At 40.5% G+C, this 17,203-nt stretch overlaps 2 protein-coding genes across 6 annotated transcripts in view; one reads left to right on the top strand and one right to left on the bottom strand.

Annotated features, from left to right (window-relative positions):
• The window catches only part of FTO (FTO alpha-ketoglutarate dependent dioxygenase), a 231,318-nt gene extending 217,846 nt beyond the window's left edge, over positions 1-13,472 (bottom strand). Inside the window, exon 1 of the mRNA XM_068150507.1 lies at positions 13,247-13,472. Coding sequence (XP_068006608.1) covers positions 13,247-13,285 — 39 coding nt within the window. The 5' untranslated portion in view covers positions 13,286-13,472. The remainder of the gene's footprint in view (positions 1-13,246) is intronic.
• A 103-nt stretch (positions 13,473-13,575) lies between these two features.
• The window catches only part of RPGRIP1L (RPGRIP1 like), a 68,163-nt gene continuing 64,535 nt past the window's right edge, over positions 13,576-17,203 (top strand). For all 5 annotated transcript variants that reach the window (XM_068150509.1, XM_068150510.1, XM_068150511.1 and 2 more), the window contains exons 1-3: positions 13,576-13,615; positions 16,552-16,609; positions 16,882-16,973. In XM_068150509.1, coding sequence (XP_068006610.1) covers positions 16,889-16,973 — 85 coding nt within the window. In that variant the 5' untranslated portion in view covers positions 13,576-13,615; positions 16,552-16,609; positions 16,882-16,888. The remainder of the gene's footprint in view (positions 13,616-16,551; positions 16,610-16,881; positions 16,974-17,203) is intronic.

Consider the following 17,203-nt stretch of genomic DNA (forward strand, 5'->3'; position numbering starts at 1 on the left):
GGCAATGGCTGAAGTCAAAGAGTTAGACCCTTATTAAGTAGGCACAGCATTTAAGGTTAAGAGCAAGAAGACCAAAGACCAAGAGATCTCCGTGACAAAAATCCTTTTTTCCCGATAAGCGCATCTGAACTGAGAGGTCTCTTGAAAGCGACACTGTGAGCAGAGCAACAAATAATAAATCATAGTTTGGAAAATGTACAAAGGGAAAAAACATTATGAAAATACATGAAATAGATGAAAGCTCTTTTTGTTTCTAGGCAATCTAACCGGTTGCTATGATTTTATTGTTTTTACTAAATTAGCATGAAGACCTTTTTAAACTAAAAGAAAAACTATAGCCAGTTGCCAACACAATGCTGTTTTGATGCTTTGGATAGAAGTCATTATGAACAATCGATAGTGAATCTCCTTCTTTATTTTAAGCTGATATTTACATGTTGTGATGCCCTTTTGACATACCATTTCAATTGTAAAGGAACAATTATAGGAAGAAAACAGACATGTTCGAAAGTCAATAAAATAAACTGCAGTTAAAGATGACTTTTGTCCAATAGTGAATATTACGCTAGAGAAGGATAGGATTCTTCCAAACAACAAAATCCAAAGTATTTGCTAGTACATGATAGTTTGCATAAGTGACTCACCTACACATGAAGCTTATGTTCCCAATTAACCCGGGGGTACAATTCTCATTCATTAAATTAAGCATGAGGTTAATCCCCAAGAGGCTTCAGCAATTGTTATGAGAAGACAACATTAAATAGTTTCAATGTCAAGCATTTATTACTTAGTGAATTTCAGCCTTACTGACTCTTCTTGTAGAATTTTGATGCTCTTTCACGCACTGTATTCTGTACTTCAGAAAAAATGACTTCACATTGCCTTAGGTTTCTCACTTTTTTTAATGATAAATTCTACCCTCAACTCTTTCCAGAATGAAAAAAAAAATACCTGAAATAAACAACAGTTCAGTCATTTTAAGTTCACACAACTGCTTTACAAATCACACAGCCTGACCTCCTTCTATAATATTATATTACAGCAAGATCCAAAATAACATTCCAGTTTGACAGCTAACCTCAGGCACCACTGGTCTAGTGTCTCGCTGCTTATACTGCTGGCTGAAAAGCTGATAGGATACGCAAGACAAGCTGAGAGTTTAACTGGCAGAGCTGTTCAAATCTAAATTGTGCTATTTGAAACTTAGACCACAGGAGACAACAGTTCAGTTTTTACCATGGCAGCAGATTCAACCTCTTGGCCCTGTGAAAGTCATATGAATACATTTAGCACACACAAAAAATATCTCCCTATATTATGATCAAAGACTTATTCAACACACACTTTTTATGCACATTTGATCATTCTGTTGACAGTCTAGGAAGTTAAGTAATATGGACTGCTGCACATAGGTTTCAAACCTTGATGGAACCCAATGGCAGGCTACTTTTGACAGTCAAATAATGACAAGCACGTTGCAGGCCAATGCCCGTCATTCATGAACATCTTGGCCTGCTCCAACCGTTGCGCAGCAACTAAGTGGACGGTCAAAGGTTAAGTTAGAAGACGACAGCAATGAAGGGCAACTGTCATGCACCACTGAATACTGTGAGGCAGCAAGGAGTGGTTGTCTTCTGAAGAACATGCAAAATGTTCTCATTCTGTCCAGGCAGACACACATTTGAAGGTCCTAAATGAGACCACTGCCAATTCATGAAGAGCCAAACTGACAGCATGCCATTCAAACTGTCTCTCTCAAATTTGACTTTATATATATATATATATTTCAAATCACAAATGCATGCAAAGTGTAACGTTAAACAACTCCCAGCAGTTGTTTGAGCAAGTCAGATCTGGCAGGGTAGGAAGTATGAGGGGAAAAACATTCAAACTTTCCCCCCCTCCTCTCTTACTATTTAGGAAAGTTCAATTATTTCACAATAAATTATTGTATTGAAATGGCATGCATTCATTTCTAAAATCACATCTCTTTTACCCCTTCTTCTAAATACAGGGGTTTCTTCCAGAATGAAAAAGCAGAGACTAACACCTTATAATTAGGGCTAATAAAATCAACTGGAATCTAAATTCTGTATATTAATATTGCAATAGGAGCATACATTTTAAAGCATGCAAAAAAAAAAGATTACTTTGCATCAGTCTAAATAGCCTAAGCATTTCTGTTATGAATGGTACAATAACAGTACTTTCTATTTGTTTTAAAAGCACTTCTGTGTGGAGTTATGGCTCAAACAGCATGATTAAGAATGAAATTGCATTATTTTGCATAAAACATATACATCTTACTTTTAACCCATTGCCAGCAAAGATGTGTATTTTTTGCTTACGCACTTAAATTATGCGCCCGTACTCACATTTGCCTCCATTAACATATAAAAGACTTCAGGAAAAATAGAAACCCTTTTTTTTTATTAGATAAGCAGCGATGCCGCTCATCTTTCATATGAATAAATGCTTGACACAAAGTTTCATCAGGCTGACAAAGGATCACATGGGTTAGTTTTTCATGCTCTTTTCATGAACAGTCCACCTCTGCTGCACTTACAGGGCCAAATATTATCCTTTAACAAAACAGATCAACATGCACAAGTGCTTGTTTCTTTTTGCTGGGTCACTGGTATCATCCCACTTGTGACATTACTGCTTTGTACCAATTTCTGTCATGATACCAACACATTAAAGGCCCTATTCACAACCAGCACTCAACAAACTAAAGAGAAAATAAATTGTCATTATTCATGAGGAATGAGTTTGGATATAAAACCATGTCTGTCACATACACAGAAACATACACAACACAAACTCTTTAATGCAGGGACTATATTAATATGTTCTACTGCATGAGTCATACTATTAACACTTTTGAAGTCATAATGACCAATATACTGTTCTGATCACAATGAATGGCTTTCAAGAAGGTCCTACCTATACCATAAATTAGATGTTTGGGGAAAGCACATGATCTATGTTTGACTGCTGTAGCTTACGCTTAGATGCAAGTTACTTTATCACTCAATGACCCCTCCCCAGGCAGGAAGTGGGAATCAGGAAAGGGAGGAGAGACTCATGGGTTGAAATGAAAATAGATGAAATAAAGCAACAAAACTAAACTTAACACAATTGACAGGGTAAAGTATCAAACTATACTCAGTCCTATGAATGTACAGTGGTCACTATGAATAGGAAAATAGTCCTCAGCAGCAGAACAGTGAACAAGACCCCTCCAGAGATGGGAAGAAGCAGGTGGATAAGGAAAAGGAGGAGCCCCAGTCCTTAGCAAACTTCTCACTTTCTAACAAGCATGCCATTTATCATCTGGGATACACCTGTAGCCAACTCAGGACAGCTGCCCTGACTGACTCCACACAGCTAATTAGCCTAGAATTCTCTCACAAGCAAAACCAGGACAGTTTGACAAATGCTCAAATGAAATCTTATTATAACTTTCTATCTACACACTGATGCTAAATAAGTTTTCCAACCCAGAAAGACAGTTATTTCACTGTTGTTTATATCCACTGTTTAGGAAGAAGAGCCCAAATAACTTTCTCTTACCCAATTTCTTTGGATAAAGCAATTTGTTCTGTTCATTCTGTAGTGTATACACCACAGGGCACCGTTCAGTATTTACCATCTGCAGTTGTTTGCCATCGGGATTTAGTTGCCAGACAATAGAAGTATTTCCTTTGAGCACAAGGCCATCATTACCTGCTGCAATGACATCAGTTACATCAGAAGTAGATGTAGAAGAAAGCTACAAGATAAAGTCAAACACAAATTGGTTTCCAGATCTGCAAGCTGTTGCTCAATTTGCACAAACCTACTTGCTCACACAATCTTCAGTCAGTCCTTTCCCATACAGATGGATGTTTCAAGAGGGCTACTGCTTTCAGAGAGTCAGATTTTTAAAAGCTCCTTACCCAGCTCAAACACAATTCAGTATCAGCAAGACTGGGATTCTTAAGTCTTTTAAATGCTTCTGAAAAGTCCTATCTATTTCCATTAAGAGATTAAAGAAGAGAAAGAAAAAATAAAAATTCTATTAAATGTACATTTGAGGACAAATTTTACCAATTATACTGTTAGAAGTGTATTTAAGGTGTATGATTCCAGAGAGCCGTAATAACACCGTTTTCCAGTCCCAAAGTTACTGAAACTACCTGTTTACTTTTTGGAGATGAAAATCTTCTCTGATCTTTACCTCCATTTCGGTTTCCCTTAAAAGCAGGCACAGTTCAACATTCATGATCTTTCACTGGCAAGATCCAGCCATGAAATTTTTGTACATACAGAAGACACAGCATGACATCAGAAGTGGGAGGTTTTGCTTTAAGTGAAATCTTTTGCCATCATAGACTGAAGTCTCACCAGTGAATCACAGGCAGAAGTTTCAGTATCTGTACAGAAATACATGAATTGGACCCTAAATTTACTAATAGGGGATGGTTGATTTCAAAATAATTTTAAGCCTTAGAACAGAATCAGTGCCATATTTTAATCAAGTATCTTTTCAAGTATTCACTGCATGAAGCACCAGTTGCCTGAGGGTTATGAAATAATACTAAAAACTTAATAATCACTCATTGATTTAGTTTTGAGCATAGTATATCATTTGAATCCAATGGGAACATAAAGAGCTATTTGTGAGGTCAACCACAGTACAGACAGAGGCTGACGCGATATCGATGGTGAGGTGGAAAGAAATTGCCAAATACAGCAGATCAATACCTCGTTTCACTGTTACAGCCTTCTGGAGACATAAAATATATATCTTTACAGCTACGAAAATAATAATAATGAAAGTGGGAGATAAATGCTTCCCTCAAGGTAAACTATTTGATTATCTGAGGGCAAAGGTGACAATAGCAGTTACACTAAAGTAACTTTACAGTCTTAAATAAAAATGGTGAGATGAGCAGCAGATAAAAGAGCAAAATGAAACTGACCAAGTTCTAGGAGATAAAGATGTAATTCTTCTAGAAAGTGGTGTAGCACATGCACCAAGGCAAAAACCTGGCAACCTAAACAAGGCAGAGCAGAGTTTGTTCCCACAGTAAGACTCCAGTAACTAAACCCTAAGTATTTTGAAATTTCAACACTACCATTTTCTATCCAGAATACTTCTGCTGGAGGGCAGAGAGGCTTTGCAGAGGGATCTCAACAGACTGGACAGATGGGCCGAATCCAACGGCATGAGATTCAACACATCCAAGTTCCGGGTTCTGCACGCTGGCCACAACAACCCCATGCAGCGATACAGGCTGGGGTCAGAGTGGCTGGAGAGCAGCCAGGCAGAGAGGGACCTGGGGGTGCTGGTTGATGGTAGGATGAACATGAGCCTGCAGTGTGCCCAGGCAGCCAGGAGGGCCAATGACATCCTGGCCTGCATCAGGAACAATGTGGCCAGCAGGAGCAGGGAGGTCATTCTGCCTCTGTACACTGCACAGGTTAGGCCACACCTCCAGTACTGTGTCCAGTTCTGGGCCTCTCAGTTTAGGAAGGATGTTGACTTGCTGGAGAGTGTCCAGAGAAGGGCAACAAAGATAGTGAGGGGCCTGGAATACAAGCTCTATGGGGAGAGACTGAGGGAGCTGGGGTTGCTTAGCCTGGAGAAGAGGAGGCTCAGGGGAGACCTTATTTCTGTCTACAACTACCTGAAGGGAGGTTGTAGACAGGCAGAGGTTGGTCTCTTCTCCCAGGCAGCCAGCACCAGAACAAGAGGACACAGTCTCAAGCTGCACCAGGGGAGGTTTAGGCTGGAGGTTAGGAAGAAGTTCTACACAGAGAGAGTGATTGCCCATTGGAATGGGCTGCCTGAGGAGGTGGTGGAGTCACCATCTCTGGAGGTGTTCAGGATGAGACTTGATAGGGTGCTTGGTTGCATGGTTCAGTTGATTAGGTGGTGTTGGATGATAGGTTGGACACGATGATCTTGAAGGTCTCCTCCAACCTGGTTTATTCTACTCTGTGCTTCAAAGATACATTTAATACATCCCATATTTCAAATGCCAGCAAACATTCATAGCCATGTTTTTGACCTCACTAGTGAACCTGCAGTCACTATAGTGGTTTTTAGTCTCAGCTGAAGAGGATCACCTGATATTTTGGATGGTCATTAAGGCTAATAATTTAAGAAATTGATTAATTATCAAAAGCCTGAGAGCAAATCCTGCTTTAGGGCAATGGCTGTGTAAGTTTGGTCACCAGTTCCACTGGTAACAGAAACAAGCGTTGGCCTGCCTAGTTTTCACTAACCTTGGTCTAATGAAACAGCATGCCTAGTACCACACCTCCATTGGGAACATTCCACTATGTGGGAAAAACAAGCCAATTTTTTTATCTGAAACTTTTAAGCTCAGAATTAGAAGACAGCAGGGTCTGGGTGACCTACACCTGAGACTACCTAGCTTTCTGAAACTCTAATCACCTCAAACGGATGTTCATTCCAACACAAAAAGTTCACTCCGCATCAAGTTCTACTTTTTACAGAAAAGGGGAAAGTTTTCCATAATGTATTTTATCTCATTTTCTTTGCCTCTGTGCTACTGTTTGAGAACATACTCATGCTTAATTAGACAAGAGAAAGCTTCAAAAGTTCCTCTTATATTTGGTAGCATAGATTTCAGCTGAAGAAAGCTAACTCCACATCATCACATAAAACGCTCTGACACACACACACATCTATTTAATCTGCTGTCTTGAAAACCACAAAGAGGCTGCTCCAGTGGGAAAGTGGAATTAAGCATGTAACATACACTCTATTCATACTTTTTATTAGAAGGGGGAAAAAAAGAAAAAAAGAGTAATTCAGTGTTTTGAAGCAGACAAGGAATCAAAATCACTGCAAAAGTATTGGCAATCAAATTCCTTTTAGGAAATGTGAAGTGTCTCCAAATCATATGAACTGAACCAGTTCAATTATGACACACAAAAAAAAAACCAAAACAACCACCAAAAGCAGAGGAGTTTGGTTTTGCCAGAGCAAAAATCAAATTGACAGTACAACAAAAATATCCTCATTCTTTCAAATAAGCCACCAATTCTGCACCATTTTCCACTTCCAGGACACTGCTTGCGCCCGCACCATAAGCTGGCAAGATACTAATGGCTGTCATACAGTGGGAACGCATATTAATAAGTCTAATGAAAGGTCAGAGTTAATGGAATCACTTAATGCAGCCATGTCTGACAAGGTACTGCGTACCCATAACAGCTATTATACTTGTGGCATGCAACCAAGCCAAGGTTTCAGTTGGCTAGAGGCTACACAAGTAACAGACGTGAGCTTACAATCTTAACATACAGGACTATGAAAAATATAGAAAAGGGAGGAGGAAAAAAAAAGGGCAAATGAAGAGAAGCCTTCCTGAGAGTGTGTATTCAGATATGGAATATGCACAGCTCCCATATCATTGTCTCACATAGTGGATCACTAGGATCAAAGCAAACCAAAGACCTTTAGGCCCCTGGCATTGGATGACTTCTACATTACTCTCATACACAATAGCCTGACAGGCCACAATCAACCACATGTGAATTAGTGTTTTCAGTATCCATGCTCATCACATCCTAGCTCCAAGATGTTAGGAGATTCTAATATGTGAGCATAGATCTCTTCTTATTTACAGCAAAACCAAGAGATTGAATGTAAAACAACATGTTTAATAAATCTGCAGAGCCTAAAGTGCCAATATAATTTAAAGCAGCAAGACAGACATGCACTTCTTAATTAAGTGGGTGATGTTCTAGTTAAAACAAAAAGACATCCTTGGGCCATAGCTAAGATTAAGTACATGCTCTTGCAAAGAAAGCTCCTGCTATTATCAATATTAAGGCTTTAAATCACAAAAAATAAGCCATCTAATAGTCTGTATTCAATAGTAAGTAGAAAGTCAGGACACAGACTGATTTGGATTAACACATTTTCAGTTATAACATGTAATTTTACAGAGGATTAGTATCTTGATGGTCTGATCAATACTAGGCACTGCTGCTATTACAGATGAAGAGAAAATTACCCCTCCAGTAATAAAGTGTGTATGTCTTGGTTCTCCTTCATTTGCTGAGTCCATTACTGTAATGGTTCCAGCATTAGCAGCTGAGGCAATTTAAGTAGCAGGAATGTGATGAATTTAAAAGCAAGGAACATTTGCTACTCACTATTTCTTGTATTTTGTTCTGCATATGCAAGGCTTCTACCTGACCATTTCCAATATACAAATCGTGTTATGTGACTACCAACACTATTTCTTAATTATTGTCCCATTAATAATGGGAAGGGCCAATATTGTGATTACCACAAAAATTGCTGCTGGCATATTGGCTGCTGATTCTGCTGAAACCTGCACACCATTTACCTAAACAGAAATATGACATGACAAGAAGCTTATTTAACTGTTCCATAAACTTTCATTTTCCCAAATACAACTTCTAAAAGAATCTGTTTAAGCTGCCAATTAGAAAATGTTGCATGTTTTTCTATTAAGAGGAAGAACAACGACAGTAAACGTATTAGCATAATATTTGAACAAACTATGATAAGACAATGTTAAAGTTTCTATTTTATTGTATGATATGAGTGATATTTTTCAGCATTATCCCTAAAATCATTCCCCTGTACTTAGGTGCTATGAGAATACTTGCCTATTTTCCCCTATGAGAATGTTGAAGCACTCTCTTTTATCTCATAAACATACTTATTTTCAAGCAAAAATAAGGATGATGCAGGAAATATTTTAATGGAAATCTCAGCCACACTGTATATTCCCTTTTCTTCAAAGCACGTAATTCTTTCTGTTATTTAAAGCTTTATATTTCCTTGCCACTTTGTCTAATAAGTCTCACAAATATGAAATTGTACCATAAGTATCTCTGTAAAAGCCCTTATGAATATTCAGATACGGGCACATGGATGCATTTATTATTTGTATAGCAATAACTTCATTGGATTGGGGTCCCAGCTGTGCTGGGAGCTGTACCAACAGAACAGTAGTGTCTATGGGATACATTCTCTGTAGTCAGTTCTGGTTTCGCAGTAATGAGAATTAGCATAAACAGCTATATAAGGTGATTGTGAACTGATCTTCGCAGTCTGTTCCAAAGACCCACCAGTGTAATCCTTTCAAAGTAAAAGAAAATAACACTCCAGACTAGCCAACAACGTTATCTTTCACACAATAAGGGCACAGGGTCTTAATATGCAAGGAGTGGCAAGAGAAGCATATAGAGGTAGTTACCAGAACTTGGTATCTGTCACATTGAAACTTCCTTTAAAAAAAACCACAAAAACAAAACAACAAACCAACTTTGTCTTAAGAACAGTCTTACATGAAAAATTAACTTTTTAAAATAACCTGTAAATATTAATCAACATAAGAAACATTCCAGAAGCAAAAGAGCTTCCTTCCCAAGTATAAAAGGAGAAAATACTCTAAGCAGACTAACAAATAAGAGGTTTGTATCTTATTTTACTATGTGGTACCTTTCTTTGACCAGCAGAAAAAGCTGGTTAAAGAAAAGTATCAAGCTGACCAAAACTCTGACCAACAGTGTAAAGAAAACAGAATCAAAGTAACCATAAACTGTATTCATTAAAACTCAATTCTAAGTTAAACAAAACACATCCCAAACAGACCAGTACATTAAAATGCCTTTCCTGCCAATGAGAAACACCTACTCTAACAGCTCTAGTTCTATGCACAAAAGTAGTATTTGCTATCAGGAAGACCAGAGAAGCTGGATGGCATGCAACACCTCTAAAGATGTCTTTAGAAACTTCACAACAATTATGCTTTGCTGTCTGCTTAAGACTCAAAATAATATTCCATCGGAGACTACCATCTGGAACATGGTGTTTAAGACACCTGAGTAATTAGCTTCTGGCTTCTGTTTCTCAAGTTATTTTAAGACCTTCTTCCCAGGAATGAATTTGCATCCTTTACTAGGGTTTAGAACACCCAATACTAGCATAAACAATTTCATTTCTGCTATGCACTCAATCTGACTCAATCCAACTGAGTGATCCGCAAACTGGAAATCGCTGTCTGACAGCACTGCACTCTACAGAATCTCTACCACATACTTGGAACAGAAATATTCCTTCTTTAAGAGCATAAATCAAAACTTGCCATGCACATAAAACTAGAGAGAACAGTTTATCACACATGAAAAATGTACTGCATAATTACAAAGTAAAAGCCAATCCCAGGCTTCTGATAAACAGCATTTAACCATACACAATTACAGCAAGACAAAAACTTGTATTCAGGATTTAATTCTCCAGAAGAGACACAGTGCCAGAAGATACATAATCCAAACCAGCTCCTTTAACCAACCACTTCCCTCTCATTAGTAAGCCTCATAAATCTTACTTTCCAGAAGAGGTTGGGTTAACCTCACTAATATTTGGTTTGCTACGACATATTTTGATCAGGACCTAAATGGAAGCGTTGGCAGAACTACTACAATAAATACACAGTTCCTTTGCTTCCAGCACTTCTCACGTGAATAACAGTTAAACTTACAGACTGAAGGGTGAATTGGCATAGAGTCAGGAGCCCAAAGATTACATTTGTTATCCAGTTGTATAGTACAATACCAGTATGAGGATGCTCCTGGCAGAAGGAGGCATATACATCTCAAACACTGGAATAGGCTCCCCAGGGAAGTGTCTATAAGGTATTCAAAAGACACAGAGATGTGGTGCTCAGGAACATGGTTTAGCACCAGACTTGACAGAGCTAGATAGTGGTTGGACTCACTGAACTTGAAGTCTTTTCCAACCAAAACAATTCTATAATGGTTGTATAACCATCCTCTTCCCATAGTCACCTTCCTCCGATGCATCCTTTATTCTAAGATATCCTTCTTTTGTTTCACTTTCAGTACATCCAAAGCTAATCTCAAGCACTACTCAGTTTACAGCATCCTCCTAAGTTACCCTATGAACATCCACATCTTCAAATTCTCTATGAGGGTATCATAGTTTCAGTCAGGGTTGGAAGGGACCACAACGATCATCTAGTTCCAACTCCCCTGCCATGGGCAGGGACACCTCACACTAGATCAGGCTGGCCAGAGCCTCATCCAGCCTGCTCTTAAACAACTCCAGGGGCGGGGCCTCAACCACCTCCCTGGACAACCCATTCCAGGGCTTCACGGCTCTCATGGTGAAGAACTTCCTCCTCACGTCCAGCCTGAATCTCCTCACCTCCAGCTTCATTCCCTTCCCCCTAGTCCTATCACTACCTGATATCCTGAGAAGTCCCTCCCCGGACTTCTTGTAGGCCCCCTTCAGATACTAGAAGGCCACAATTAGGTCACCTCAGAGCCTTCTCTTCCCCAGACTCCTTCAGTCTGTCCTCATAGGAGAGGATCCCTTCTTAGTTTTCATTTTCCACTGTATATAACACTTACATATATGCCTATAACATCTAAATGTACCTATAGCAGTACTCTTTCACTCCAGCTTTTTTTAATACACATTGCTCCATTGATACCCCTTCAAGTGCCTTGCTGTTGCTACACAAGGTAGTTCCCTCTTACTACTTCACACATGAATGATTATCTCATCAATTACAATAGTCTCCTAATGGAAATGGCTACCAAAAATATTTGAGATACATCATGAAGCAAAAAGCCCTGGGTAGATGGCATAAATGTACAGGTTTAAAAAAAAAAAAGGGTTGGGTTTCCTTCTACAACATAGCTTCATTGGATTGGACAGCACAGCTTACACATGCCTGCATTTTTACATATACAGGAAGAGCAAAACACAAATTAAATTGCAATTACTGACCTTCAGCTATGAGGGATCACAGAAACACTAATTACATAATGACCAGGTTGTCCTTAAAGAGTTAAGTATACTATTATTATTGTGAACAGGCTTTAAAGATACTTTCCTAATGAACTATATAGTTGCAAATTTAGATCAGACCTTTCCCCTGTCCCATAGGGTAATAACTTTTAATGTTAAATAGTAAATTAAAAGCAATACCAAACCCAGAGTCTTCTGTATGCAAAGACAGGTGAAAAAGATTACCATCTGAGAAAGCTTTTTTTTTTTCCTAAAGTTATAACCTGTATAACTTTCCTTTCATTAACACTACTGGAATGAGCACTGTGCTTTCAAACAAGTTACCTTTCTCCTTCTCTGTACTACTATTTTGTAAACAAAACCAGCAAAAGTACAACAGCAGTCAGGAGTTGTAGTCAAACATTGTAAAACGTAGTAGAAACATGCCCTTGAAAGGCACCTGAAACAACAACGTTCAGCAACGCCGAGAACTTAAACAAACAGGGCAATTACACCTTCAATGCAAGCATGTAACAGCATCGCATCTAAACACATTATCGGGGAAAGAGTATCAAGTTAGGAGGGTATAAGAGATGTAAAAAACGCTGATTTGGGTTAGGCGTGGTGTAGAGCAAGAGTACTTCCACATTTGAAAATGTAAGCACAGTAACATAATGCATCATCTCACTCGGTTTTTGACAAAGATCAAACATATTTACTTGTATATCTTTTTGTCAAGTAAAACAGCAGAACGGCCCTTTACACTTAAGTATCTTGCTCAGAATATAAAAATCTTTATTACTAGATACTATTAAAGCTGTATTCGCTTTCCCTCATTAAGGGGAGACGGAAACCGAAGCTTTCCAAGTTAATTAGAGCAGCACTGCTACAGCAGCCTGGCCCCAAGCCGACACACTGCCTTCAGCCACGCCAGCCCTCGGGCGCTGACCACCACCACCACCACTCCCCGCAGGCTCCCTCCCCCAGGTGCCGGGGACCACCGCACACCCAGGGCACGCGAAGCGACTGCACAGCCCGGGGGAGGGGCTTACAGGCCTGGGCCATACCTTGCAGGTCTCCCGCCTCGGGCACAGCTGCCTCGGCCCTTCAAAGCCGCTGCCGAGGCTAAAGGGAGTCTGCAACTGTCGCCCATGAGCGCACAAGCGGCCCCTCAAGTAGGACAGAAAGGCAGCGGCCGGCAGCCCCAGGCTTGGGTACCCGCAGCGCGGAGCTCGGTGCTTGGGCGTCCCTTTCACAATAAACTTCACGGCGGCCTCGCAGCCCGAGTTCCCGCTCCAGAATTAAAGCGGCAGGCGCCCGCGCGGGCTCGTTCTGCTCTGTGCAGCCCCAAAAGCCGCGCAAGAAAGCAGGCTCGTCACAGGCACGCTCCTCAGGGCTGAAGGGGAGCAGGAAGCAAAGCGAAGGTACCTTCAGTTCTTTCTCCTGCTCCCCTGCTCGTCTCTTCATGGTGCCGCCTCACTCAGCCGCCCGCCTGCAGCGGTGCGCACCAAGAGCCGTCCACCCCCGCTGCTCCAAACAGCTCCCGCCAGCAGCAGGCGGATGCCGGTTCTAGGGCGACTACAGCTCCCGATACGCACCGCGGCACCGCGAAAGAAGGGAGCAGAGAAACCCATCTTCAGTCCCGCACGTAACGGGGAGGCGGCGCCGAGGCCTGCCTCGAACTACAGCTCCCGATGGGCAGCGGGGTCCTAGGCCCCGGAAGTGGAAGGGTTTGTGTAGCAACGAATGCAGTTGCTAGTGGATTGCTGAGAGGAGCCATAGGGCTGGCAGGGAGCTGTGAGTACAGGCGAAAGCTTTCCCTCCTCTGGGGCGTGGCGGGGGGAGGACAGCGGCCCTAGAGCTCCTCAGGGGGCTGTGGTGCCGAAGCAGGGGTATCCTAAGCCCGGGAAAATGGAACCGGAGTCGCCTACGAGTGGGGCTCTCGAGGTTGATGCTCTGCTGCGCTGTGGGGAGCCCGGCGCTCCTGAAAGCGCATTTTTCAGACCTGTGAGGGGCTGCCTTGCTCGCAGCTTAGAGCACTTGGAGAAGGCGGGGTACGATGCCTCTCCCGTTATTTTGAAAGCAGCCCTGAAATCCTCCTCCGTTGTGGTCTCTTATATATGTAGGAAGGCTGCTGGGCACAGTCGGGAGCTGTATCCCTGTGCCTGAGGGCGGGAGGAAACAGGGAGTGTAGGCGTGCCTTCAGGAGGCAAACGCGGCCAGCACTCCTTCTCTGCCACCTCCAGTCGTGTCAGTTATTGTCAGAACTGATGGAGCTGAGGAAAAATTTGGAAATCAGTTTGAGAATATGTTGAAGGCAAGACACGGCTGGTTTCATTTTTCTGTGTTGCAGTGGGATTCACAGGTCTGATGTGTTTGTTCCCTCAGACTACTGTAGGATGTTGTGGTCTTGCTTCCTAATATCCTCCATACATTATTTTTTTTTGTCCTGCCTAAACTCAGGACACTACAACAGGTGATGCTTGAAAGATGGGATGTGTGTGCCTACCAAGTAATAAATGAGATTATTTTAGATGACAAACCCAGTAGAGCGCAAGCAGTTATCTTTAAGGAGGCAACAGAGGAAGAATGTAGGCTGGAAATAGTTTATGATAGGCTAAGATAAGATAAGTTTGCCTCTCCTCCTCCTTTGTTCCCCCTCCCTCCCCTCTTTTTTTTTTTTTCCTTACCTCCACCAAAGAAGTGGGGTAAGTTTTTTGTAAGAAAAGCACTATCTTGGCCATGGCCAAGATTCATGGAATTCTAAATTCATGTTGAACAATTAAGTGTTGTGATTTTTCAGATTTCACTAGAAACTGCCCCTTTTTGCCACACTGGCTAAGAGCTTTTGGGAATTTAATTAATCCCTTCTCAGATTTGTTACATTTGAATGATGTTGGGAGAAGAGTATACTTCTGTGCTTATTTGTTTGTCTGAGGGACAAGCATATGCAGTTTTGTCTTTTTTGTTAATGAATTAATTTCTTTCATGCTGAAAATAGGAGGTAGGTACCCATAGCAAAATTTCTTCAGCAGACGGCAAATAGTGAAAGACGGTGGTGATAAAATACTTGTTTAGCTCTTGGCCTCTCTGAAATTTGCCAAAAAAACCCTCATTTTTGATTTGTGAAGATAAGTACACTCTAGAAGACATACCATAGCATCTTCTCCTTGCTGCCATCATAACCAAATTCAGATTGATAATACAGTGATAAAGGTTTCTTTTCAATTATATCTCAGTTGCTGTAGTGATATTGATGCAGTGATGTAGTGATACTGATACAATAATGGCCCTAATAATGAACCTAGACCTGAGTGAGGTTAATGACTACACATGGCACTAATTTAACAAAGTACAAAACAGTCTTGAGAGATTTGTTTGAGCTGGGAATGCTGAGGAGGTGGATTCCAGTTGATATGTATCTGTAATTAGACTTGTGCCATTGGTTACAACAGCTGCATATCACGGGCTTCAACATCACAAAGCATTATTCTCTGTTTCTGTGCCTAATATCAAAACTGCAATCTACAGGTGTAGATCAGTTCAGGCATTTCAACAGTCATGACAAGGAAATATTTGTTCTACACAAAATAAAACTGTGTTCAGGTTGTTATAAACAGTGAAAGCTGGAAATAATAGTGTAACCTAAATTTTATAGTGATGAAAGAACAAAAGATTGAAAGCAAGATTGATTTTTTTGTAACTTAAACCTCCATTAATCTTTCTTAGGCCATAAGGAGACTTGCTTATGGCCTATGCTTATGATAGAAGACTTTACTGGTAGAAGAAAGGTATCTCTTCAGCAGCAGTTTTGATTAGGATAGAATTATTAGATTTATCATGGAATGTCTGTGGATTACACGGTGTCATTTCTGTCCTGTGAATGCAGGTCTTTAGTAACATTATTGCTAATTTCTCAGTGTTTTCCTATATGTTTTTTGATTCATTAAGGATTTATATCACCTTAAAAGTGCAGCAATGGGGGGGGGGGGGGCAGGGCAGGGGGGAAGACTGTCCAAAGGGCTTATGTCTGGTTTTTTTCATGCTCTTTCAGCTTTAGGTGACCCTACTGGCCAACATCTGATTTTCTGCACTGGAAGAGAAAAAAGAAACCATAGTTGTTAACAAATATCTTCATATAGTACACTCAAACACATATAGTGCTTTCTCACATTACATTAACACTTTCCTGGCATCACTTTATCATGTAGCTAAGCTTTCTGTTGCCTCAAGAAAGAAATGTGTTCCCATTTATGAGAATTATTCATAGGAGAGTCTCTATTTTAGAAAGTAATTTCTCTTAGGACAATGATTGAAAGAAGGCTAAGAGAATAGTAGACACTACTGAAATGATTTCATAACCTCCAGCACCTCTAAAAGAGTCCCATTCAAAGTGTAGAAGATGGCATTACTCATCTACCAGTTGATGCCTTGAGCTTTGACCTGTCCTAAAATGATTAAACAAAAAACTATAAAAAGAAACAAGAAAACCCCCATAGGTCTCCCTCCTGTGTGTGCTTAGAAATATGGCCTTAGCCCAAAGATCACTGAAGAACCAAACCAGAAGTTTAAAAAGTGCGTTCTACATACATTAAATAAAACTGGAGCTCTATTGCATAACAAAGAAGCTTTCTGTGCACAGATTATCCTCTGAGCAACAGAATTGAGCTAGATGCTTTTATATTAATGCACAAGTCTGTCATTTCAGTGAATCAGTCATTGCTTTTTCACAGATTCGCAGAATACCAGGTTGGAAAGGACCTCAAGGATCATCTAGTCCAACCTTTCAGGGTAAGAATAAATGAGATGGCCCAGCACCCTGTCAAGCTGGGCCTTGAAACTGTCAAAGGTAGGAGAATCCACCCCCTCCCTTGTGTTTGAATGGTGACAAAAATTTTCTCTGGCATCCAGTCTGAATCTCCCTGGTTGCAACTTGTATTCATTACCTTTTGTCTTTACCATGTGACTCTTTTCCTTCATTTTATGATACATTGTAGTTCACTGAAGTTTCACAGTTTAAGCTACAGGTGGAGAAGAATTTCATTTGAGTTTGTTATCTGTAGGTAAGCCATGTCTATTCCATGTGATGAAACTTCGGAGGACCTGCCTGTGCGAGATGTAGGTCTAACTCTAGCTGAAACTGTTGGAATACAAGGTTTGTGTCAGCTGCTATTTATTACAGTTATAGACTTTGATTAGTGGCTCCTTTAGTTTATTTCTAAAAATGTTTCTGACATTCCCATTTACAAAATTAAGTTCAAATACCATTCAAAATCTGGGTTCAATTCTGGAAGATACTGTGACCCATTTTGCACCTACATTGCTTGTTGTAGGAGGGAAGTTGCTGTGGAATGCTAAAAATGTGAGTTCTTCCTTTCAGAAGAG

The sequence above is a fragment of the Melanerpes formicivorus genome, unplaced genomic scaffold, assembly GCF_026170545.1.
Source record: "Melanerpes formicivorus ecotype bairdi unplaced genomic scaffold, bMelFor1.0.p_v2 SCAF_20, whole genome shotgun sequence".
NCBI classification, from domain to species: domain Eukaryota; kingdom Metazoa; phylum Chordata; class Aves; order Piciformes; family Picidae; genus Melanerpes; species Melanerpes formicivorus.